General features: G+C 33.9%; 1 protein-coding gene across 2 annotated transcripts in view; it reads left to right on the forward strand.

Moving 5' to 3' along the window:
* Edil3 (EGF like and discoidin domains 3) overlaps positions 1–25,157 on the forward strand; it is a 395,904-nt gene that overhangs the window by 285,128 nt on the left and 85,619 nt on the right. For both annotated transcript variants that reach the window (XM_077109390.1, XM_077109391.1), the window contains 2 exons: positions 439–583; positions 4,904–5,088. In XM_077109390.1, coding sequence (XP_076965505.1) covers positions 439–583; positions 4,904–5,088 — 330 coding nt within the window. The remainder of the gene's footprint in view (positions 1–438; positions 584–4,903; positions 5,089–25,157) is intronic.

Below are 25,157 nucleotides of genomic sequence, written 5' to 3' on the forward strand. Positions count from 1 at the left end.
CATCATAAATCTGATTATAGCACTAGAAAGACAAAGTAATCAGGAAGCACTACTGGAAACTAGTCTTTACTTCAAAAAAATGTACTGAGTTGCAAAATGAACAGACAGACCCAGATTAAGTTGAATGATTGAAGGTGCCATTTCTCAAAAAAGAGAGAAGTAGTCTCCCAGTTCTAAGGGCTGGCCTTAATATTAATAAGACCATCCTAAGAAAGTATGCCATAGGCCACAGTGGTTTATAGCTTTAATTAGTTTTTTATCTATGGGTTTTATATTCACTACTGATGGTAAGGTACTTCTTAAATGCTCCAGGCCCAAAAATATTTAATATAATCTTTTAAGAATTATGTGCAATGAGGGTAAAGGTCAGCATATGAAAATAAGTAAAGAAGCTACTGCATTTAATAAGTTAAAATTCTGTATTATGTCTTTGCCCAGGTGTTCCGTGGAAATGTTGATAACAACACACCCTATGCTAACTCGTTCACACCCCCCATAAAAGCTCAGTATGTAAGACTCTATCCCCAAGTTTGTCGAAGGCACTGCACTCTGCGAATGGAACTTCTTGGCTGTGAACTATCTGGTGAGTCTCATATTGTCTATTTCTGTACTGTCTTTAAAGAAAATAAAAAGCACATTTGTATGTAGTCTGCTACTAACCTATAGCTTTCCAAATACCCATGGAAATTAATTTCTGCTTCAAAATGTCCAGGGCATGTTTCAATCAGCTTGCCACTTATGCATAAAATAAACAAGTTCAAAAGCATGTTACAGAATAGAATTAGTATAGAAATAGTAATGTATTTTGTGGAGTGGTCAAATAAAGTACAAACAATCCTCATGGGAAACTTGTCAAATTTGGATGTATCTCATTGTTTTGGGTAGAAACGGTGATTTATGTTTTGTGACAGGAGTTCAGCATAAAATGGAATCTGTCTGACCTCATAAATTGCAGTTAAGTTTACGATATATGGTACAGGAAAGTAAGCTTTGTCGTTGTCTACCTACCATAAGAACTTGGTGCTTTTTTCTTCTTTTAGATTTTATGAAACATGTAAATTTATCATTCCTCCCTAGGGAACAATACTTCAATACCAAGATTGCTACTATAAATTTATTCTGGGATCATTCTTAGGTAGCAACCTGATTATTGTACAAATAGTGGTTATCCAGCTCGAGAATAATCTATCAAAGGACTCAGAGTTAAGTAATTCTTGTCCTCTGGGAACATCAATACTAGACATAAAGATGAAGACTTAATGCGTAGATCTCACAGTGGTCCTATTTCATTATAGATAGATTCTGAACAAAATATAAAATCTTCTAGAGGTATTTCACTGTTATATATTTTTAGTGGTTGTTCTTATGTTTCTAGCCTCAAACTTTTCCCATCTTTGCCACAGAAGCACCAAATTATTTTGTTCAAGCAACTGAGAAGAAAATTTGAAGTTTTTGTGTGTTCACTTCTTAGCATAACCTCAAAAATATGGAAAAATATTTACCAACTTAAAACAATACCTTTTGAGAAAATAGGAAATTAAGTCCTTGGAAAGAGACAACTGTGTGGTTTGATTGATCTATTAAAGTGCATACTTTATATCCATTTCACTTTTTAGTCTTATTTGTGATACCTAAAAAGGGAATGTTTTTATTTTATCTTGAGATGACATCTCTATAAGTTTCCCAGGATGATGTCAAACTCACAATCTTCCTGCTTCAGCCTCCTCGGTAGCTGGGATTACAGGAGTAAGCCACCACACCAGGCTAGGGAATAATTTTTAAACAAATAAAAAGTAGCACTAAAATGTGAACAATTTTTAATTAGCCCATTGCATTTAAAGAAATTAGATTGATTAGTCTAGATGAGTGAATCTATTTTAAGAATTACATTTCATATTCTATATCTGCATATTTTATGAAGCAACCAATACACAGCTTTAGTGCAATTAATTATTCTAACAGATTTTTTTTTCTTATTTGGTAATTTCAGTCAGTTTATTGGCTGTCAGTAAATCTTTGAATCATTGCTGTATAGTGTTTGTGTTGCATGTCACTATATCACCAGAGGCCAGTGCCATCCCTAAGCCATTCATCATAAAGTAATCAGGGGGAAGCCTCAATATGATGAGGTTCACTATAAGCCCTGTGATTTTTAGTTGCTCAACATCACCTTCCCCAATTTTTCAGTCTTCTGATTCATGAGGATCAGTCTCTGGTACATGGCATGGATACATCCTTAAGGTGTAAATATATTTTACTTTCAAGTTTGACAAGAGGTTACACCTGACACTTTACAGATTTTGTTTTCTGAAATAGAAGTAATGCTCTACTTTCCAACTCTTCAAATTGATTTTTAACTTGCATGCAGAGAATAATACCGCGCAGTAGTTGTTTTTAAAAACTAGAGCATTTTACTATAGAAATAACCAGTTTCTGTGTTAATACCTTAATTTGCTCAGCTGCTGTTCACACTGGCAAAAGAGTTAATTATTTTTATGTGCATGAAAATAATACAAAATGGGAATTTGTGATAGAGGGTATATTGACAGAGAAGTTAGCTGTAATACTTGGAAATATACACATAAAAACCCAAACTATTTTCGTTAGTGGAATGCAATGCTGTAAATTCCTTTTGTTGTTGTTGTTGTTTTTTGTTTTTTGCTATAAATTGTCATACAACCTTTAACCCTGTCAAGAAGATCAGTAGTTAATCTCTTTGTAGACCCTTGAAAATAACAACTTTTAAATTATCTGAAAGAGATATGACTTATGTGTTTGGAATAAAATAGACCAGACCATAATTAGAGGAATGAAACTCAACTACTTATTCTTTAAGCAAATAATTACTCAGCATTTCAGCCTGGCTAAGAACTATACAAAATAATGAGTATGAATTTAATTTTATGACTAAGAAGAATTAGTCAAAGGCATTCTTTTTCTATATAATCCCTAAACTGGTATTCTATATAACAGAAGGGGAGAAAACAACTACTTTTCTTTTCCCTTGTATCTATGACAACTAACATTTTACAAAGACTTAGAAAATAGTGGTGGGGTGGGGGCATGGATAGAAATCTAACCAAAATCTTTATAGCAGACAATGCAAGTTACTTTAGAACTAGATAAGCATTATGCCAACAGGGGTGTTAAGACTTTATAAAAATTTTGAGAGTTGTTATGATATTTTTCTCACTCAAATTTTGCTTTTAGTTATTAGTGCTATCTTTACCATAGGACTCAGGATGTATTCCTCTTCAGCAAGACTCCTGTAAAGATAACAACCCTCCATGCCATTTTTTGTCATGGTGGGGAAGGATAGGCCATTCCTAGGCAGTGGAGGTCAAGACGAAATTGGAGGAGACCCAAGGAAGACAAGTGACCTAGATTGACCAAGACAGAAGACAGTTGGTTGTGCTTAAGAATTATCAATGAAGAATTCTAAACCAATCTCTCAGCGCCTAGACATAAAATGGCCTAGTTCTAGCAACTTCAGCCAGTCACAGGATCATCATTAGTACTCATTAATAAAGTGATATTTGGAGACTTTTAACATTGTTTTTTGTTGGAATAAGTTTTATGGAAATAGTAAAAATAGCCAACCCTTACTAAATGCTAAGTGTGCCAGTAATGGTTATAAGTTTCATGTTTATTAACTAATTTTTTAGAACACTTCTTGATGTAGTTTCTATTATTATCACCATTTTATAGATGACAAAACTGAAAGCGACTAAATAATAAAAATACAAGACCACACAGCCAATAACTGGGGAACAGTAGAATATACGAAGAAGGTATCAGATTGGATAAGTCAGTTCTTTTATCTTTGCTTCCTTGGTCAAACTTACTTTGTGAATATCTTGGCTAAAATATATCAATTTGACTTAAGAAAGCCTCAGTCACTAGATAAAGATGATTGAATCATGCTTCCTATTACAAACTCTGTAAATAAAATTTTGTCAGTCATAGTTTGAGATTGGGAAATTATGTATGTGTGTGTATATATATATATACACACACACACATATATGTATATATATATATATATATACATATATGTATATACACAAAAACATTCTTAATTGGTGGAGAAACATAAATTTTGTACCATATCAATCTGGAAAATGTGGTAGATTTGAGAATCTTCCAAGAATATTCTAACAGTAAAATTTATTGGGTATGATTGAAATGTTAGCACTTATAAAAAGATGTGTCTAGTAATGGCTTTTTCTAGAATTTGCTTATCTTCTTTTGTTATCTCATTTACTAGTTTATATTCCATATTGTACAAGCTAAACATTGAGTAAAAATGAGTTTCCTGTCTTGGGGTAGAAACCATATTGGTACAGTAAGAATCAGTGGTGAAAATTAGGAAATATTTCTTAGACAACAAAATGCTGTCCAGTTCAGAATATAACAGTAGAACAGTTTGTGGAAATGATTTTGTACTGGGGGAATTTTCATTTGCAGTATTATGAAAACAAATAAAAGAAAACCGAATATACTTTATGAGAAAATGTCCCATTTTTAAAGACACAATGAAACTGTTGAAAACCAGGGAACAGTCACAAGGCTTCCAGTAATGAGACAGGAGAGAACATTTCAGCATTGTTTTCATTTTGCAAAATCATCTATCACACAAAAGTAGTTCAAATTGTCTGTCTTATTTCCAATTTTTCCAAAATATATTCAGACAAAATAGCCTGAATTGGCTATCTTGTTTTTCTATTTTGTTCTAGATTTGTTTCTGATTATGGCCCATTTTTTTTTTTTAATTTAGATGCTCTCTCTTTGGAGGAATGAATAGCATTATGTTTAATCTTCTCTTGCCTATCGAAAATGAGTACAGAAAAGCTACAGGATAACAAATAATTTTTCTCACAGAGCCTTTATCATTTTCTTTCAGGCTGTTCTGAGCCTCTGGGGATGAAATCAGGACACATACAAGACTATCAGATCACTGCCTCCAGCATCTTCAGAACGCTCAACATGGACATGTTCACTTGGGAACCCAGGAAAGCTCGGCTGGACAAGCAAGGCAAAGTGAATGCCTGGACCTCTGGCCACAATGACCAGTCACAATGGTTACAGGTAACATTTTTAAGTTATTTCACCACCTATGATCCACTGCCTTACAAGATTTGCTGTTGGTTAGGTGACTATTGAAGTCATCACATTCACACAATTTTAAGTTGCCTTTGTTTGACTTTGGCTTACCTAAATTGGTAAAACAAAAATTCCTTATAAAGTCATGTCCCTGGACCATTTTCACTCTGGTGTTGACTTATGGATGCTATCAGGTTGATATTGCAGACTGTAGCAGATGGCAGAGCTTCTGCATTAACTTGAATCTTTTTGAATGCTTTGTGTTAATACTGATTTTGAAAGTTTGATGGCAGGAATCCAAAGGACATTGAAATCATGTCACTGACATGCAGTAGTCTCATAGTATCACTACTCATGACATATTAGCTTTTTACCTGTGACTGCTAGGCAGTGGAGCAATTTTATTATACTCACCTGACAGAACTTGCTTATAGAAGGAAAGCATAGATTCCACAGTCATTCTATCATTTGCACATGACATAAGTTGACAGTGCTTTTTAAAACAACCTTGAAATGCACTCATTTGTGGAGTAATTTTAAGTGTGCATGGAATTTTTTAATGTCTTCTGTGGCAAAGAGAGAGAGATCAATTTTATAATCACTTTTCTTGCTAGAATTGAGTTCAAATCTTATTTATTGTTATGCAATATGCATGAGTTCAAAATTTGTGATAATTATTGTATGCCTGGAAATTGTTAAATTTTTAAAAATAGCAAATACTACCCCTCTAAAAGTCTTTGCCAAATCTGAAACTAATTTAATCAGGCCACTTGAAATTTGCAATAGTCCCTTTTCAAGTCTTTTTACTTGGTTTTACTTTTTTTTAAGTGGAACAAGAAATATTCACTGTTTCCTTTCTTTCTCTTTATATTCTTCATGGATTTTTATTTATCTGCAGTTATATCAAACCCTTATGTTAGCTATCACACATTGTGTATTATTATGCATTTATAACTGTTTTGAAAGTAGGAAGTATTTTTTGTCTTTCCAGCACCCAACCTGATATCTTTGTCTTGCATGTCGCAGTGTTTATTAAATTAAGTCATTTGCTTCACAAATGTTTATTCATGATGCACCCAGGCAACACCAAATGATAAATAGTGAGGACACACAAGCCAGCAACAACTCTGTTCCTGCTCTTTAAATGTATTTCTTAAAATCTATCTTTCATTTGACTTATATGACACCAGACTTTGTTTTCCTCCTAGCTGATGTTTCCCAGTGTTCTTTGCAGGCCACGCTGTTACCCTCCTGCTGATGTCTCTTTCACTAACTCTATCAACTCAGATTAACATTTTTAGAAAATCCTGGCAATTTCAATTACTATACAGAGGATTCACGTACTCTAAATCACTTCTTGTCATCCCCACTGTCATGTCATAATCTGTACAACCAACCTTTCACTTGGGTTTCTTCTAAAGTCTCTTAATCAGCTTTCTTGTTTCTGATGTGAGTCCTTTAAAAAAAAATCTATTTCTGGAGCTGTAACTACTGTGTGTGTGTGTGTGTGTGTGTGTGTGTGTGTGTGTGTGTGATCTAATATGAAAATATTACTCTTATCCCCTTATTTAAAAATCTATCAAATACTTTCTTTCAGCCTCAGAATAAAGTAAAGATTCCTTAATGTAGTCTAAAAGTCTTTGCATGACTTGGCCCCATTTAGTCTTTATGATAGTCTTTTAAATTCACTTTAGTTTCTCAAAGGAAACACTGTCTGTCTCTTCCCATTCTTTCATAAATCCTCTTCCTAGAGGAAAAGAATAGGGAGAGCACTTTGGATCTACCTTTCTCTGTGATGGTTTGGCTGCCAGCTGCATACTACCCACATCTGATTTAGATCCCTTCTCATATACCATGGTCTCTCTTTATCCTTGGGGGTTATATTCCAAGATCCCCCGTGGATCTCTGAATCCATGGGTAATATTGAACCCTACATATACTGTCTTTATTTTCCTATGTGGGCTGTAGCATTGCCACTAATTACCAGAGTTAGTTTGTCCTTATGCCACAGTGCCACCTTTACATTATTACTCCCAAGCTTTGAGGTCAGTATTGAGTAAAATAAAGGTCACTTGAACACAATCATTTGAATATTGTGACAGTCACTCTATAACCAAGATGGCTGCTAATGAATCTGTGGGCAGGTAGGGGTTGGAAACACTGGACAAGGAGATGACTCACATCCTGAGCAGGACAGGACTGAACAGCATAGTATTTCATCACAGTACTCAGAATTTCCATTTAATTTTGGAAATTTCCATTTAATATTTTCAAACCAAGGTTGACTGTGTAACTAATACTGTGGAAAGTGAAGCCAGGGATAAGAAAGGCGGCTAAATTCATGCATTCTCCATAATTTTCTCACAGTAACATCATGACACTGTATTAAAAATTGTGTTTTTGCCCTAGTTCATTTGCTTTAGGAGGACTAGGACATTGCCTGTATTGTTTACTTTCCTCAACTTGTTGTCCAGTATCTAACCAAATACTTGAAGCAATATATGGCATGTTGTAGGTACTCCTTAAAGATTTGTTGACTTAGTGAGTGACTGATTATTTCAGAGAATAATTCAAGATGCATATTTGGGACTACAGAGTACATAAGTTTGAGTCCCCAACTGTCATATATTTTTCCCATTTTTTTTTTTTTTTTTTTTTTGGTTCTAGGGATAGAACCCAGAGCCTCACACATACTATGCAAACATTCCAACCCTGAGCTACACCCCCAGCTCAATATTCTCAAAATTTAAAATGACATATACAAAAGAAATCTGAAATATTATATCAAAAAGCAGTCATTTTAATACAACAGCTAAATTTTAATAATACATAACCTTTTGAGTTTTTACTATGAAGAAATCATGAAAAAAAAATCTTCCATTTGTTAGACTTGACAATGGTAAAGTTAAACTTCTTTGTTGCTATCATTTATTTTTAAATTGTAAATATTCAAGTCATATTTTATGCTAACTTGGTATAGCTAATATTATTTGTGAGTCTTAATGCCTTCTGGAATAAGACAAAACATTTTACACTCCAAAAGTAACTCAGGCTGGTAGACTAGATGTATCCACATAAAGCAATTGCCAGTGGCAAATTTTCTTGAGAAAGATAAAAATAAAACAAATATTTTACATGAATCAGGGTGTGATTTTTTCATTGCAAACCCTCTATCCATCACTATGTTTCAGATGGCTTTTCAACTGTCTCCTTAAAGTCTCTTGCCTGCTGGAATCGATTCATCCTGCTGATGACAGATTTTCTGTCAATTCAAGGACCAGTTCTTCCAGTAGATGTCTAATTTTTGTTGTGTCAAACATATTCAGACTCCTCAAGGCAAATTAAATTGACATCTTTCTTTTTAATTTATTTTTTTTTCTGACTTCATGCAAGAAAAAACTCCAGTATTGTGACTATTTTTAGTATTTTCCCCTCAGGAGAATATAATCTGCTCAACTGCATTGTTGGCATTAGTGCTTGTTAGTGTCTTTGTTTAAAATAAGATTAATATTTTTATAGATAACAATGCATAGGGTGATTTTGTTTGGGAGCTGCTGATATAGAGATCAATTTTTTATTGCTAATTGAGGGTTTTGGAGTTATGAATTTAGTTATATTTTTAAATACACTCTTCAGAAGAAAAGACATTTCTGTCATTTAAATTCCTTTCTTTCATTATTAATTTCTTACTGATTGATTTTTAAGAAATTTCTTCCATATAACAACTATACATGTGATCCTTTGTTATTTCAGTTTAATGTGTTTGACAAAACCTAATCAAATAGATCTGCAGATATATTTTTGTAAATGAACCCTTCATATACTCTTACACCTAACTGTGACATATTTGAAGGAATCATTATTTTAGTTTTGGTTTGGGGTTTTACTGTTCTGTTCTTTTTTTTTTTTTTAACTCCCACGTACTCACAAATCATTTTAACATTTTTAACATTGTATACTCGTTACAACTCTAGTATTTCTTCCAGTCTCTTCTATAAAGTTAAAGGCTACTGTGTTATTTTTAAAAACTGGACCAGCCAGGCACAGTGGTGCTTGGGAGGCTGAGATTGGAGAACCACAAGTTCAAAGCCAGCATCAACAATTTAACAAAACCCTGTTCAAAATGTAAAAAATAAAAAGGACTGAGAGTGTAGTTCAATGGTAAAGTGCCCCTGGGTTAAATCCCTAGTGCCAAAAAAAGAAGTGGGCATATGGAACTGATTAGCTTCCCTGAGTTACTGTTAGTCATAAATGTGTTATGCTACTTCTATCTGAACTTGTTAAAAATGTGTCACATCCACAGCAGTCCTAGATGAGGCATTTTTCAGAACTCTGAAAGAATGTTGTTCTATCACTGTGATGTTTATGATGTCCTCCAAAACATTAAAATTCAACCAAAACTTTTAGCCAAAAGCCATACAATGTGTTTACCAAAAGCTTCCTAAAACTTAAAATTGCAGTTTTTGCCTCTCAAAAATCTTACCAACATTTAAATTGGAAAAATACTAAGTCATTCATTCCTGACTCATGGCTGGATATCCCCAACACATTATTGGATTAGATTTAAAACCTTGTTATAAAAATAAAATGACATTTCACTTACAAAGATTTTTTAGGATCAAACTATTGGCTTCTCTGGTTACTTTCTTTGTAAAGAAGCTTGGAATTGTGTCAGATTGCTATATGGATTAAATAAGCTCATGGTATATGTATCCAGTACTGGGAAGTCCTTTCTTTCTCTTCTGGTGGTTTGAGTAACTTTAAGATGAAAACATTTGATACCACCAATTAAGAATGCAAATGAGGGGGGGAATTGGGGGGAGTGAGGGGGGTGTACTCTTCAATTCAAAATGGAATTTCCAATAAAACAATAAAATGCAAAGCATTATATTAGTGGATAGGCTGCAAATAGCCAATAATGTAGATATATTACCTAAATTGACATTAGTATGCCACACATGGTGGCACACTCCTGCAATCCCAGTTACTTAGGAGGCGAAGGAAGGAGAATCACAGGTTGGGGGCCAGACTTGGTGACCTAGTAAAACCCTGTCTCAAAGTAAAAATAAGAAGGAGCTAGGGAGGTAGCATAGTGATAGAGTACCCCTGGGTTAAATCACCAGTATTACACATACACACACATACACACACACACATACACACACATACACACACAAAAAAAAAGACATGGCATTGGTAAACAAAATATTTGAAATGTATTTATCTGGTAGTATCAGATTTTTCAACTTCTTTACCTGGAAGTAGTAATAATAGATATTAATAATTTAAAATGAGTATTTCCAATTTAATATTACCATTTACCAATATTTTCTACTGAAACTTTGATCTTACTAGAATGGCTAAGTGTTTTATATTCACTACCACTGACTTAACAGATTCAGTAAATTCTTCCTTTATTCATGCTTAGAGTAAACAAACTGATCAAAATTAATTATGAAATTAAGATGTTTAATGCAATTCTATCAGAAAGAGGGGCATCACTTGTGATTATCTCATAAATCATGAAGAAATACACTAATGTATTTTGGTGTGGTGCATGAAGCTAAACAAGGACATTCTAAGAATGAACCTGGATTGATTAAAAACTTATTTTAACGTTTTTCACAGTGCATACACTTTGTATGCATTCACTGTCTCATTGGTGATGACTATGGAAAATGGAAAATCACTGTCCATAAATAAATCTAGTAAAAATTCACAAAGAGTAACAATACAAATGACCATCAGGAAGCAAATGTTACAGTGTAACCTAGGAAATGGCCTTTTGGTCTATTTCACAGGACATTTGTTAATTTAAGGCAGTCTACATAGTATTTCAATCAAATTAGTAGAATTAATAGAGTTGTTAGACTGCACATTTTATGTTGACCTTTATCAAAATTGCATGTAACCCCACAGAGCCTCATTTCAATACTGATTTTGTAGAATCGTGAAGAAAAGCAATTGAATTCAACTTTTCAAATTAAATAAGCCTTATGTAATTTAGTTCATTTCAAAATTGTAAAAGGGAATATTCTAGCCACAAAATTCACAACTCTTTAAAAAGCCACTGACTTCCCTTTCCCTATGGACTATTTATTTACAGGGCAGTTGAAGGAAAGGTTTTCAAGGATCAAGTGACCACTAGGCCTCTAGGAATTATTTGTCAATATGAAGGATTATTCTGATTTTCAATTCACAATTCAAGTATTTTCATAGAGAGTAAACAGTAAGCTATGTGAAAGATCGCCAATAAAGAAGTTCTGAAAGAGATCAAGCAGTGCACCTTATTTTGTGCACTTTATTCCCCGCTTTCATAGTGTTGATATATTCTGGATGACACTAAATGAATCAAAGAATGCCCCTGCCATACATAGACTATAAATCATCCTTAAAGTTTTATCATAATTTTATGCTGTCAAAGGTATTCTCTACTATCTAATTCAAAGATAGATCTTTTAATAAACAAAACAAAATGGAGTAGGATATTTGTGTAGAAATACTTAGAGGGCAAAGAAAAGTTCAGCCAGGAATAATGTACTATACTGAGATCATAATTTGAAATCCAGATATATGGACTGGACGGCAGATAAATCACATCAATATTCTGGGACTCAGCTTTTTCTTGTTGTTATTTTAAAGATGCAGACATTACAAAAGAGATCACCTCCAGGTATACTTTCTGCTTTTAAAAACTCTCACATCTCTAGTATCTAGTGTCTATAAAATTCTAGTACCTATATGATAGTTGGCTAAATCTAAAGAAATAAAAATTATAAGGACAACCAACTTATTTCTCCATAATGAAATCTAAGCATGAAGTTAACAAAAAGACACCATAATTAGTGATTGGCACAGAAATAGCCACCTAACTTTAGAAATGTTAACTTCAGAAATGTTAACATTTATATAATGCATAGCATATCTACTTAATTTCTGATATATAGCTTTTACCTCCCCATCAGTCCAAATTTTTGGTCACTAGTGTGTTATATCTCTTCAAGAATAGCTCTTTTACACTTGAAAAAATGAGAAATTATGCCCCATTTGATTCAAATGTATGATATGTCAAGATCATTGTATTGTTATGAGCAACTAATAAAAAAAAAAGAATACCTCTTTTAAAAACTCCCTAAGACTGGGAAAGAAGACATATATGCCATTATTAAGTACCAATACACAAACAAATATAGAAAATCATGAAAAATATTTGAAGGAAACCATCATGGTAACAGGAAAAAGATTAAGTTTTGATAAAATGGTACAGCCTTGGAAAGATAAGAATGGTGGTGCATAAAAATTGGGTGGAATCCTGGTGGATCAGAAGTTATTTTGAGTGACTTCATAATTTTTTAATTTAAATAAATATATTTGAGGCACCTGCTCCAACAAAACACAATGCCAGTTGCAAGGTACAGAAAGTCATATTCAACATTGTGTTTACCTGCATGTATGGTTACTGATGCCCTACTTTTCATAGATTTAACATTGAAAAAGCAATAAACAGAAATAAGGGAAGTTGTATGGTTCTGTTTAGAAGCAGTATTTGAAACCACTGAAAAACTGAACAGCAGAATTTGTATATGCACAGCAGGCCCATTCAGGCTTTTATGATCATGAGCATTAAATGACTTCTGATTTCTTTGTGTGCAAATGATTATTTATTTGTTGCATATCAGATATTTTTGCACTAACAAAATATGTTTCCAAGATTGATAAACTGTTCTCTTCTAAAAATATGAATTAAAGAAATATGCCAGTGAGTAAAAATTAGAATTTGGTAATACCCTTTTAAATAAGATGAGAATTTCGTAAAGACTCTCAAAGAAAACTGGAATCAATTTTGATTGCCGATCTCATTGTCTTTAAAGCAGCCCTCAAAGTTAGCTAACTTATGTTTGTTTCATAATGAGGTCATAGAGTCATAGAAGCTTGCTAAAGATTGCATGGCCAGGATATAGTGGAAAGAAGAAAACACAGGCTAAGTGGCTTGTGTGATAATTTTTACCACAATCCTTATTAGACCAGTTAGTGAGTGTCCTGACTAATTGCTTCAGGATTTCCATTGGATTAGGGATCCCTTCTATCGCCAAATCCTACGCAGTTCCAGCCACTTACCCTATCTTGGATGAGAGCAACTGGTATATCTGCAGCTCCTACTGGTCAACTAATTTGTGGTTTCCTATTATAAAATTTAACCTTTACAGCATTATTCAACTTTGAATACCTACACAATATTAAATATTTGAAAAATGAGAAATGCAATTTATGTTTATTTTTATTTATTTATTTTTTTTTTTTGATACTGCGGATTAAACCCAGTGGTACTTTACCACTGATACATTCCCACTCCTTTTTATTTATTATTTTGAGACAGGGTTTTGCTAAGTTGCTGAGGGTATGGCCTCAAACTTGTGAGCCTCTTGTCTCAGCCTATTAATTCACTGAGATTATAAGCACATGCCACCCTGTCCAGCCCAATTCCACTCTTTTTTATTTAAATAAAACAAATAAAAAACAGGAGGAGAAATTTTAATATTTCCTTCCTACAACCCAGTATTGTGCCTATTGTGCACTTATTGCATTTGAGTGAATGTTGATCTGTCTGGCAGTCTTAATAATGGTTAAACTCACCTGGTTCCTATGCTTTGCTTTGTCCTAGAGACCTTCATAATTTTTCTTTAAAGCCAGCAATGCTGTAATGAATAGGTAATTCACTTTTGCTTATAATCAGTATTATATATATCTCTCATTCATAAAGTATTTGTTAGCTAATGTCAAACTAAAATAATTTATTTATACCAAATATTGTATTCATTATCTATTGCCACCTCAGTACCAAGGCAGAACAAGGTTTGCCTGACTCATTGGTTAGGTTCTTTGCCCAGGATTGGTCTCTGATTCTTGTATCTCCATGGAAGTTTCAGACCCTGTCTGTCTCTTGAGGGGCCAACCTGATGTCTGTCACCTTGACAAGGCTTTCTCAGCACGTCTGGAGGCAATTTGCTGCCATCTTGACTCCATGTTAGGCTCTCCTCCCCTCTGCTCTTTTGGTTCTGGTCCTTGCTGTGACTCTAAGATGTTCCTCAGTATTCACAATTTCTATTTTCCAGACACTCCTTTTCTTCATATAGTTTCGCTACCAGAATAGAGTCCTCCTGAGCACAACTACCCCTATAGTTTTCAAAATGGTCTTTTTCGTAATCTAATTATGAACTGATAAAGTTGGAATTAGTCATATCACTCTAAAAATGCAATATTCCAAAATAAATTAGATTCTCTTTCTCTCCAAATAATTAATTTTATCAACATTTTTCAAAATATATCTTGAAATGCATTGCTTCCATAAGGTTCTTCCAAAAAGAAAAAGTTCAATGTGGAAATAAATTTGGTAAATTCTTCATCTTTTCTTATTACTATTACACATGCGTATTAACATAGTAAAGACTCCCAGGAATGCTATAGGGAAGTGATTTGTTTAACTTTATTTTACTTAGTGACTTTTAAACTTATTTCATCAGGAAGTACTTTGTAAAAATAGCCAACTTAATATCCCCAGGAACTACTTTGTAATATGTGGTATTAATTGAATTGCATTTCTATAACACTTTCTTCTTTTCAATGGGCTTTTATACTAATTTTCTTTAGTGTATATTTTAAATAATCTGGGTACATATCACCATTTGTGTAAGGTATTCTTTCTCAATTATGATAAAACAATTTTCAGAGATTACCTGATTTTATTCTTTAAACAAGAAAACTTGGTCCCAAAATCCAGTTTCTCTCTCTTCCATCTAGTACCTCTTTTTCCATGGTTATATCTGACCCCATGTAGGATGGATATGACATTAGCAACTTTCTTTTTTAATCAACATGATTTTCTTCATTATGATATGAAAAATACATGTATTCAAAAAAAATGAGTTTTCAACTCACTGCTTTCTGCAGTTTTTATTATAGACACCCCCCCCCAATATCAAACAAGGTTATCAATTCTAGGTCTATATCTGTATTTAAAATTGCCTAATGGATTCAAAGAACAATTTCCATTCATTTTTTTGAAAAATGGTACATAACCTAAAGTTAGCCTAGACATAACTGAAGAATAGTGAACCCCTGTCGTGAGTTAAATGTGCCATCTACATTGACCTCTCTAAGTTGTTTTTGTTTTTTGATAGTACATTTCTATGTGCTAGGTAACAGGAATTGTAAATTATGAAAAGGCCATTGTTTTTGTTTTTCTTAGTAAATAATCCACATTTAACAAGTCAAACTGTAGCCTCTTGTTCCATGTATATTCTCATCTGCTTGCTCAGTGTCTTTTGAATCAGAAAATTTTAAAGTCAGGAGTATACAAGTATACTTCCACTTAGTAGAACAGGTTTGTGTACCTGACTATGTTCTCTATGCTATTAAAATTTGTCATAAAAAGCTTATGGAAGGTTATCTAACAAAGATATCTAATATGAAAAAAAGAGAAAACAATAAGAGATATTTACTGAGAGCCATTATTATTGCTTTTCTAGTAATATCATATTCTATCATTTTAAAATACAAAATAAAATATAATGATAAATTCATTGAAAATTGTATTAATTATCATTGTGGAATTATACTTGATTATTATTGCCATTGTATATGCAGCATAATTAGCAAAACCACATAGGTTTAAGAGGATTTAGGGTAAAGAAAACAATAAAAGCAAATGTAATTAAGCATTATTCTTGTTAAACGCTGAGTCACCTTTCTCACCTCTCCCAGCATCCTACCATCTCTTAGGGGTGCAGCCTTTGTTTCTTTCAAGAAAAGTACTGTGAAGTTTAATCCCCAGTGCTGTGGGATTTGATGAACCTTCATGAGTGCCACAGGACCCATCTGCTCTGTTAGGCATATGCCTGATGATGTGGGAGGAGCTGTAATACAGCATAATGGATCTAAGAGTACTTTAGAATGTAACACTAAATATATATGCGTATGTTTTCTACAGCTGCCTCAAACTCTGTAATGGGAAATAGGGAAAATTCTAAAAATAAAACAGCTTTAAAGCTCTCAATGAGGGAAAGAAAACCATACTACCAGCTGCTGTATCTTCTGGAATCTTGGGTGTCAAAGTCATTTACTCAAAGTATGGTTGAGAGACCTTCTGCCTTGGACTCAGCTGCATGGGCTTACTGAAAACATAGATTTTGAATTCTATCCTCCAAGATTCTGATGTTTTGGGGTCTGGTTTGGGCAAGAAAATGTGCTTTTTGAACTAATATCATATCCTTAGATTTTTGTGTAAGGTGAAGTCTGAGAAAATAGGAACTATTTTGAGACAACAATTTGAATGAGGTTTGCTTATAAACATATTGCATTGAAAATTACTTGACTATAAATCTAATTGATATTTAGGGGAAGAGTACTGGAATACTCCAAATCAAAGAAATGTCATGGTAACAGGATGCTATCTTGGAAAATTCTGCCTTAGTTTGATCTGGTGTTTATTGAAAACTCCGAACAACAAATCTTTATTTTCTTCTAATTCTTTAGGAAATAAAGTATATCAATGATACACATATAGAATCAGACATAAAATCCATGATAAAGTGGATCTGTATTGGATCTGCATTGGATCTGCATTGATAGCTGTAATTCCAGTATTCTCCAACTAGGAAGTGTGTGTGTGTGTGTGTGTGTGTGTGTGTGTGTGTGTGTGTGTATGTATAGTATAAATATCTTTTAGATGGTATTAAGAAATTCAAATAGTTTACTAATTTGTTAGTCTTTTGACATCTCTGCTCATGTATATATGGATAGCTATATATATGAGCATATATATATCACATATTCCTAATTATGGCCATGAATATTATCAATTTCTAAAGAGGCTTTGTGTAAAGTAGTTACATGATGCACATTGAAAGTTTGTTAAATAATATTTTCAAAAATTGTCAATCTGTATACATGTTATATAATAATTTTGAATACACTAATACATTTGATAGGAGACAACCTATCATAATGGTAAGAGTGTTAAATTATAACAGAACCATCTGTGTTCAAATACTTTCTCCATCACTAGTTAGTTGTGTGACTACCTCAAGTGATTCCATCTGTTATGATCTCAATATTCTTATTTTCTAAGTAATAGTCTACAGTATTTTTCTTATAAGGTTATATTCACAATTAAGTGGATTATTGTTTATGAAGTGCTTAAGAGATAATTGCTATAAAAATGTTTTGTATTATTTTATTGATTAGAATAACTCAGTACCCAGTGAAACTATACATGGATTTTTCTATCCTTTAAAGTTGACAGTTAAAAATGTAGGGAGCTTATTTAAATTTGAATTTCAGATAAATTATGAATAATTTTTAGTATAATATTGTCCAAAATATTATAGGAAAAATACTTAGATTAAAATAAATTTTAGTTTATCTGAAATTCAAATTTAACTAGGAATCCCAAATTTCATTTGCTAAATGCAGCAACCCTATTTTTACTCTGGCTCATTTGCTTTCTTTCCTTTGGTGTATCTAATTAAATGAAGTTACAATTCTGGTACAGTAGTGATTTTGGTCTGTAGATAATGATTTTTGTAGATTGCTTATCTGCTATTGTTTTGTGTTGTGCTTCTAAAAATAGATGAACAGATATTTGAAAAGTCCCATAAGTTAATAACTTCCAAGTAAATGTGCTTTAAATTGACTTCCACTTCAAAATTCTTAATCTTCATTGTTTTCTTAGGCAAAATGAAGCTGCTAATTTTTTATTCTAGCTTTTCTGTGCATAATGGATTTCTGGGGATCAGATAAACCCTTTCAGAATGTATCACCTGGATTTATGTCTGGATCCAAAGGGTTCATCTGATCCCCTAGTTAATCTCTCTCATTATATAAGAATTCTTTTCAGTATTTTCCAGTTCAGGAGTGGGTTGAAGTTGCCAGTAATGCCTTTGATAGTTGAGATCTTGTGTTTACAGTTTGTAGAAATTGTACTAGATTACATTTAAGATCCTCTAGTTGTTTGTTGTTTTGTTTAATTTTCGATTTTAGTTCAGGGGATGCATTTGAACAACATTTAGTCTTTAGGACTTGAACTCCAATCTTGATCTCTTTACCTATTAACTGTGTGATATTAAGAATGGTATTATATCCCTCAACATCAGTTGCTTCTTCTGGGAGATACAACACGCGCCATTTCTGTAGGCTGTTGGAAGATTGAACAGGTTCACATAAATAATAAAATATTCTTTATGATACCCAGAAGGGTGTGAGTGCCTGTGCAAGTTCTTTACCCCCACCTTTTCCTCACAAATAACACAGCTACTCTAGAGATTAACTAATTTTTACCCTAAATCCTATGTCTATATTCTGTTTACTTAAAAGACAAAGGTAAAGGAGGGAATAATGGATACTTTGCATCCCTAGCTTTGAATAATTTTATTTCACATATTCCAAATATTGACAGGACATATGGATTTTCCCCCAATAGCTCTACTTAGTTATCAATGGAAAATGCTAATACTCACTGCCATCACCACCACGTTTATCCATTATCCTTTGTTCTTTTTTTTTTTTTTCCAACAGCCTTATGGAAATGGCATGTGTTGTATCTCCCAGAAGAAGGAACTGATGTTGAGGGATATAATACCATTCTTAATATCACACAGTTAGTAGTGTAAAGAGATCGAGAGAGAAAGAGAGAGAGAGAGAGAGAGAAGAAGGAACTGATGTTGAGGGATATAATACCATTCTTAATATCACACAGTTAGTAGGTAAAGAGATCAAGAGAGAGAGAGAGAGAGAGAGAATTTTTTTAATATTTATTTTTTAGTTTTTGGTGGACACAACATCTTTTATTTTTTATGTGGTGCTGAGGATCGAACCCAGCGCCCTGCTCATGCCAGGCAAGCGCGCTACCGCTTGAGCCCACATCCCCAGCCCTATTCATTGTTCTTTAAGTATGTTCACCAGCTTTTCTTTGTTGTGATCACAAGACCTGATAAGAACAACTTAATGGAGGAAAGGTTTATTTTGAGCTTATGTTTTTAGAGGACCAGATATGTTTGACCAACTGCAATGATCTGGTTCTAAGATGAGAGAGAAAATTATGGTAAAAGCATATATTGGAGGAAATCTGCTCAGTCCATGGCAGCCAAAGAGCACAAAGAAAATGAGAAATGTGTCAGGGAAAAGATTTCATCCCCAACAGCATGCCCCTAGTGACTTTACTTCTTCTAGCCATACCTACCTGCCTACAGTAAACATCCAGTAACCCAATAAAATAGCAAATCCATCAGATGGATTAATCCTCTGTGAGTTTACATCTATCATAGACTAATAATTTAACTTCTGAACATTCCTGCATTGCCTAACACAAGAGCTTTTTCAAGGGTCAACTCATATCCATCATATCCAAACCATAACACCCAGCTTTCCTTCTTCTGGAAGAGCACTTCCTTGTAGAAGGTATCCCAGTCTAAAAGGGTAAGTAGAAAGAGAGCTGCCAACATAATCATACACCCTGGGCCATACCTCTGTCCTTCAGTGGGCAGTCAAGAGCTTCCACGTAAAAGGATTTAATGGAGGCATCTTGTTGGAATTGTCATGGTGAAAGCGGAGGCAGAGGTAAGAGATATTTCTTTAAATGAATTTTTTTTTTGCATTTATAGAGCAAACATATCATGATTTATCATGAAAAGATTACTTAGAGAGGCTTTGTGGAGAATTGAAGGAGGAACCCAGAAGTCCCAGTCATATATGCCTTGAAGCCTACCCTTTGCCTTCAGGTATAAAATTGGGAGACAGGTTGGAGACAGACTGGTCTTAATATTTCATATGAGAACTACTCAGGGGTAAGAAGCACACTTCACTTTTCTGTGTTTATTATTCATATTAATTGCCAACATGTCCCTCATTTTCCAGATCATACTAACCAATAAGAGGTGAAGCATGCTTAATAATTAAGAAAAAATCATAGCAAAAAAAATTATGATTTAAGAAATTCTTACTACTGATTGTTTTGATATTATTTTTCTTTTTTTTTCTTTCTTTTAGCCACGTTGGTCTATGGAAGGAAATATAGTTTTAAAATCACAGTGTTGGGCTGGGGATGTGGCTCAAGCTGTAGCGTGCTCACCCGACATGCATGAGGCACTGGGTTCCATCCTCAGTACCACATACAAATAAAGATGATTTGTCCACTGAAAACTAAAAAATAAATATTAAAAATTCTATCTCTCTCTCTCTCTCTCTCTCTTTAAAAAAAATCAGTGTTCTTCCTATTATTCTGTTCTTAGAAATAAAAACACAGTACTTAAAAAATTCAATATATAAATGATATCAGGAATTAAAATGCTAATAAAGCTTAAATATAGAAAGTTAGAAATCTCTTTCAAAAGTTTATTCTTTGGGGTTTTAAAAATATGCTAAAATGTGTTTATGTAAAACATAAATATGTTCATTTTCAAGGTGGCTTTTTAAATGGACCAAATAAATGAAAAACATATTATAGATATCTATCTTATTTCTGTCTCCTTTATAATTTGAAAAGTTTGCCTACTTCTTGATATGTTTAAAATGAAATAGAAGCAGCAGATAGGCTATTTTTTTTAGCAAACGTGAAGTGAGAATTACTTTTTTTCTACTAGTTAACCACAAAATACATACAGAAGCACAAGAAATTGATGAGGTGAGTGGTGGCATTACACCAGCCAATTAGTGCTACTTTAGAGACAGATCTATCCAAGAACTTTCAAGTTTTAATCACAGTAGCCCAGTGGGCAGAAAGAAAAGTGTATTATATCCCCTGAACAAGAGTGATCTTAGTCACTGTTAGTGCATAAGGTACATTTGTGCAAAAGTGCTCCTTTTTCTGGTTGGACAAGTGATGCCGGAGCATGCCTTGGTGAGCAGACCCCGGGATATATTTTACCTGAATCTTGCAGTTGGGTACTCTTGTTCAGGATACAACCCACACAGCTGTATGCTGCATCTCTGACATAACCTAAGATAAGATCCAGACAAACGGGAAGAGGAGCAAAACTTATTGCTTCAAGTTTAACTTGATCTGTTTTTGAATGAGCTGGAGCCCAGCTAAGAGAGTAGTGAAATCATGGTCCTGTAACTTTGGCCAAGTCTGTCATTGTCATCTTCTCTGCCAAAGACATTGATCTTTTATTTGACAAGCAGAAGTTAAAGTCAGTGAGGGGAAAAAGCAGTTTAATATGAGGGATGAGAACATTAGAGCAAATCAGCTCTAAATGAGACTAGTTTCCTCATAGAGCTAAGCTTTTACAACTTTGCGATTGTATTGTGCTAGAATCCTTCACGTTCTTAGGGACTTTGGAATCACCCTTGTAAGAGTACTGAATGTAAGATGTCTTAAAAATCTCAACCCACCTAATTGTTGCTTGAGGCAATAAGGTATTGAACTCCAAAGAAATATCTTTCGATATGGTGCTTAGATTACCTTAAAACCTGTTTCTGTTTCATTAATTTATCTTAAATGTCTAAGATGATGGCCTGCCTTTTCTGGATCCCAGTTTCCTCTTTGAAGTAAAGGAAATATCCCACAAACAATAATACCTACCTTTCTTATTAATACTAACCCATATCCACAGAAAGAAAATGTGATGTCTATAGTAGTGTAGTAAAATAGTAGCTAATCCAGAGACAGGAAAATAGTAGCTAATCCAGAGACAATCAAGAACGATCCTACAGATGAGAAACACTAAATCTACCCATGTTTATCCAAGAACCACACATGTTGTGATCTGTTGCCATCCTCAGTCATCGTTCAGGCTACTCAGGAAGGAAGCCTCGGTGAGTAATAGTTTTCATATCAATATTTTTTCTACCCTTTGAAGGTTTTTGGTTTTTTTTTTTTTTAACACAAAACTTTCACGTTTTTAATGTATCCAAGATCACACATTACTCATTTAACAGATATGTATTGAATGAATTCAAGGTTAAGACTCTGGGTTCCAGAGTTATAGAAGAAACAAAAGGTTCTTGCCTTTAAGTTTATAGCACATAAAATATTAAATTATGACTCTATTGGAACAAATGGCAGAGATCTGGTCTCGGGATCAGAGTAGGGCAAACGTTAGTTGTGCCTCCACGTAGGAGAAAGAAGATAGAAAAAAAAAAAAAAAGTTCCAGAAGGAATAATATGTGTAGTCCTGGAAGTGTTATAAAGTGTCTGAAAAACTGGAAGAAGTTCAGTTCCTAACAATCTGAGAGAAGTTTTTGATGCACTAACCAGTACACCCTGCATATCATATTAAATAAAATGATAACATAATAGTAAAATGAAATTTAAAATACTTAATGGAAAAGTTGCACCAATGAATGGCCCTATTTTAAGAAGTATTCACATAAATATTTATTATGGATTAAGTGAATCTAATTTTGAGATCATCATTTTAAAAATGTAACTGGTTTTATTTCTTAATCTAGCTAAGAGAAGTTAAAAATATATCATTTAATATTAAAACTAAAAAAGTTTCTGTAATGAGAGTTGGAAAGAGGGAAAATAAAATTACTAGCCTACTATGGGAAATATTAATTGATCAGCAGACTCTTGGCTGAGATTTAGTTATTCTAACATTGTAAAGGTGAACTTTGCTCCCTGGCCTCCTAAAGTTGAATCAAAGTATAAAATAAAAAAAGCTCCATTTCCATAGATACCCAAGTAAATTATTTTTGGTTAGAGCTAATACTAGTGAGAATTCTGATGTGGGGTTCAGTTTACTTATTCCCAAGTAACACTGATTTGGGAAATCATCTAGCCAGGCACAGTGGTGCACACCTGTAATCCCAATAGCTGGGGAGGCTGAAACAGGAGGATCTCAAGCTAAAAATCCAGCCTCAGCAACAGTGAGGCACTAGGCAACTCAGTGAGACCCTGTATCTAAATAAAATACAAAATAGGGCACTGGGGATGTTGTTCAGTGATCGAGTGTCCCTGAGTTCAATCCCTGGTATGTGTGTTTATAGAAAAGAAGTCATTAAAATTTGTTAAGCTTAATTTAAAAAAGCATTAGTATGGTCTCACTGTCTATGATATATATAAAAAAAGGCAAAATAATTTGTAAGAATAAAATTATAAAATCTGTCTTCCAAAATTGTAAGTATAAGAACAGGTCACTCACTAAGGCCTAAAGGACTTATGTTATGGACCTCATATCAGAGGCATAACCAGCCTATACCAGAAGGTTGTTTACTTTCAAGGATTTATTGACTGGTGAGAAGGTAAAATACCATATTAGATCTCAGTATGGTTCAAATTGTGTTTCATACTATTTTTTTATTTTAATATTAGTTGTTGATCACATTTAATTTATTATTTATTTTTATGTGGTGATGAGAATTGAACCCAGTGCCTCACACATGCTAGGCAAGCACTCTACCACTGAGTTATAACCCCAGTCCTGTTTCATACTATATATATATTTTTTTGGGGGGTGGCAGGTACTGGGGCTTGACCTCGGGAGCATTCAACCATTAGCCACATTCCCAGCCCTACTTTGTACTTTATTTAGAGACTGTGTCTGTCTAAGTTGCTTAGCAACTTGCTTTGGTTGAGGCTGGCTTTGAACTTGCCATCCTCCTGCCTCAGCCTCCCAAGCTGCTGGGATTACAAGTGTGCACTGCCGGGCCCAGCTCTTACTATTCTTATTAGCTGTGTATGTGCAGAACTCCTCATCTTCACAATGAGGTCAACCTAACCTCCAGAGGTTACTGTAGAGCTGAAGGGAGATGACATCATGAAAGCAGTTTTGGTACTTCCCAGCATGTGAGCAATGAATGTAATGAATGCACACATTCCCTCACCTTGTTCCCCACACGGATATAGTAGGGAAATTATAGCAAAGGCCATTATAGAAGGATTGAAGGCAGATTTGTTTTTTGCAGTGTCTTCCATGTAGAGTTGATTGCGACTTAGTATTGTTGTGGTTTTGCTTAAGAAGGCCTAATCTATGACATGATGAAGATTCTCCCGCTCCCTAATTCCAGAATGACATCATCATTAATTCTCACCTAAAATGTGAAAGCGAGCACACACAAACACACACACACACACATACAATACATATTCTGCATTCTTTGAGGAAGACAAAACTTAGTTTAATTGTTTAAATAAAAAATACGAAATGAGAAACAAGTGCCATTCTTTTCTCAATGAAATGATTGCATCTAATTTTGTTGTGTGCATCTGTGTTTGTGTTTAATGGCAAGTGTAATTATGCACCTGCAATGTGTGGCTTTTCTAATTTCAGTAAAATTGATGAAACTATTTTGAAATACATAACAAATTGCTCTTTTAAAATGAGCAAATTTTAATGGCAAAGACTTTTTATCTATCATATTCTTGGTCTTCTGATTACATGCAGGAGCTGCACACAGATATTGTGTCCACCACTATATCCCAGCCAGAGACTGTTCCGAATCTTGCCCTGTCTTCTTTTGGACTGATGCAGCTACAGGCCAACAAGTGCCCCCTATTTCTTCCAAGGAGAACTTCTCCTCTAGACAAGACCATGCAGAGAGGGAAGGAACCTTGTTCTCATGTCAGAAACAGAGACATGGGTGTAAGAGAACCCCCTTGTGTCTGTAATATCATATTAAAATGTTGAGTCACATACCATTCAAGATCATTAAGTTAGTAGATCTCACAGAACACAGCTGTCAGGAGGCAACTGGTTGCTCACAGAAAGTGTACCAGAACTCCAGGTCCTTCAGATTTTCTCTGAACCTTATTTCCATAAATGTTGTATAACAACTTGGTAATTATTTAATCTTTGTGATTCATATGTATCTTATAAAATTCTTTAGATAAATTTTCAAGTCAGATAAGGGGAAAAACTTGACAAAAATAAAGCATGAACAAGATGAATAAAATGAGTCACTTGTTTTTATTGGTCAAGTGACTCTAGTTTTTATAATGCTGAGTTGTTTTTTGAGCAGGAAGCAATCAGAGTCAATCACCAAAATTGCAAAGCACAAAGCAGTGCAATATGTGGGTAACAGAAAAAGCAGAGGAGTTAGGAGCAGTTTTCTCCATA

The sequence above is a fragment of the Callospermophilus lateralis genome, chromosome 5, assembly GCF_048772815.1.
Source record: "Callospermophilus lateralis isolate mCalLat2 chromosome 5, mCalLat2.hap1, whole genome shotgun sequence".
Taxonomy (NCBI): domain Eukaryota; kingdom Metazoa; phylum Chordata; class Mammalia; order Rodentia; family Sciuridae; genus Callospermophilus; species Callospermophilus lateralis.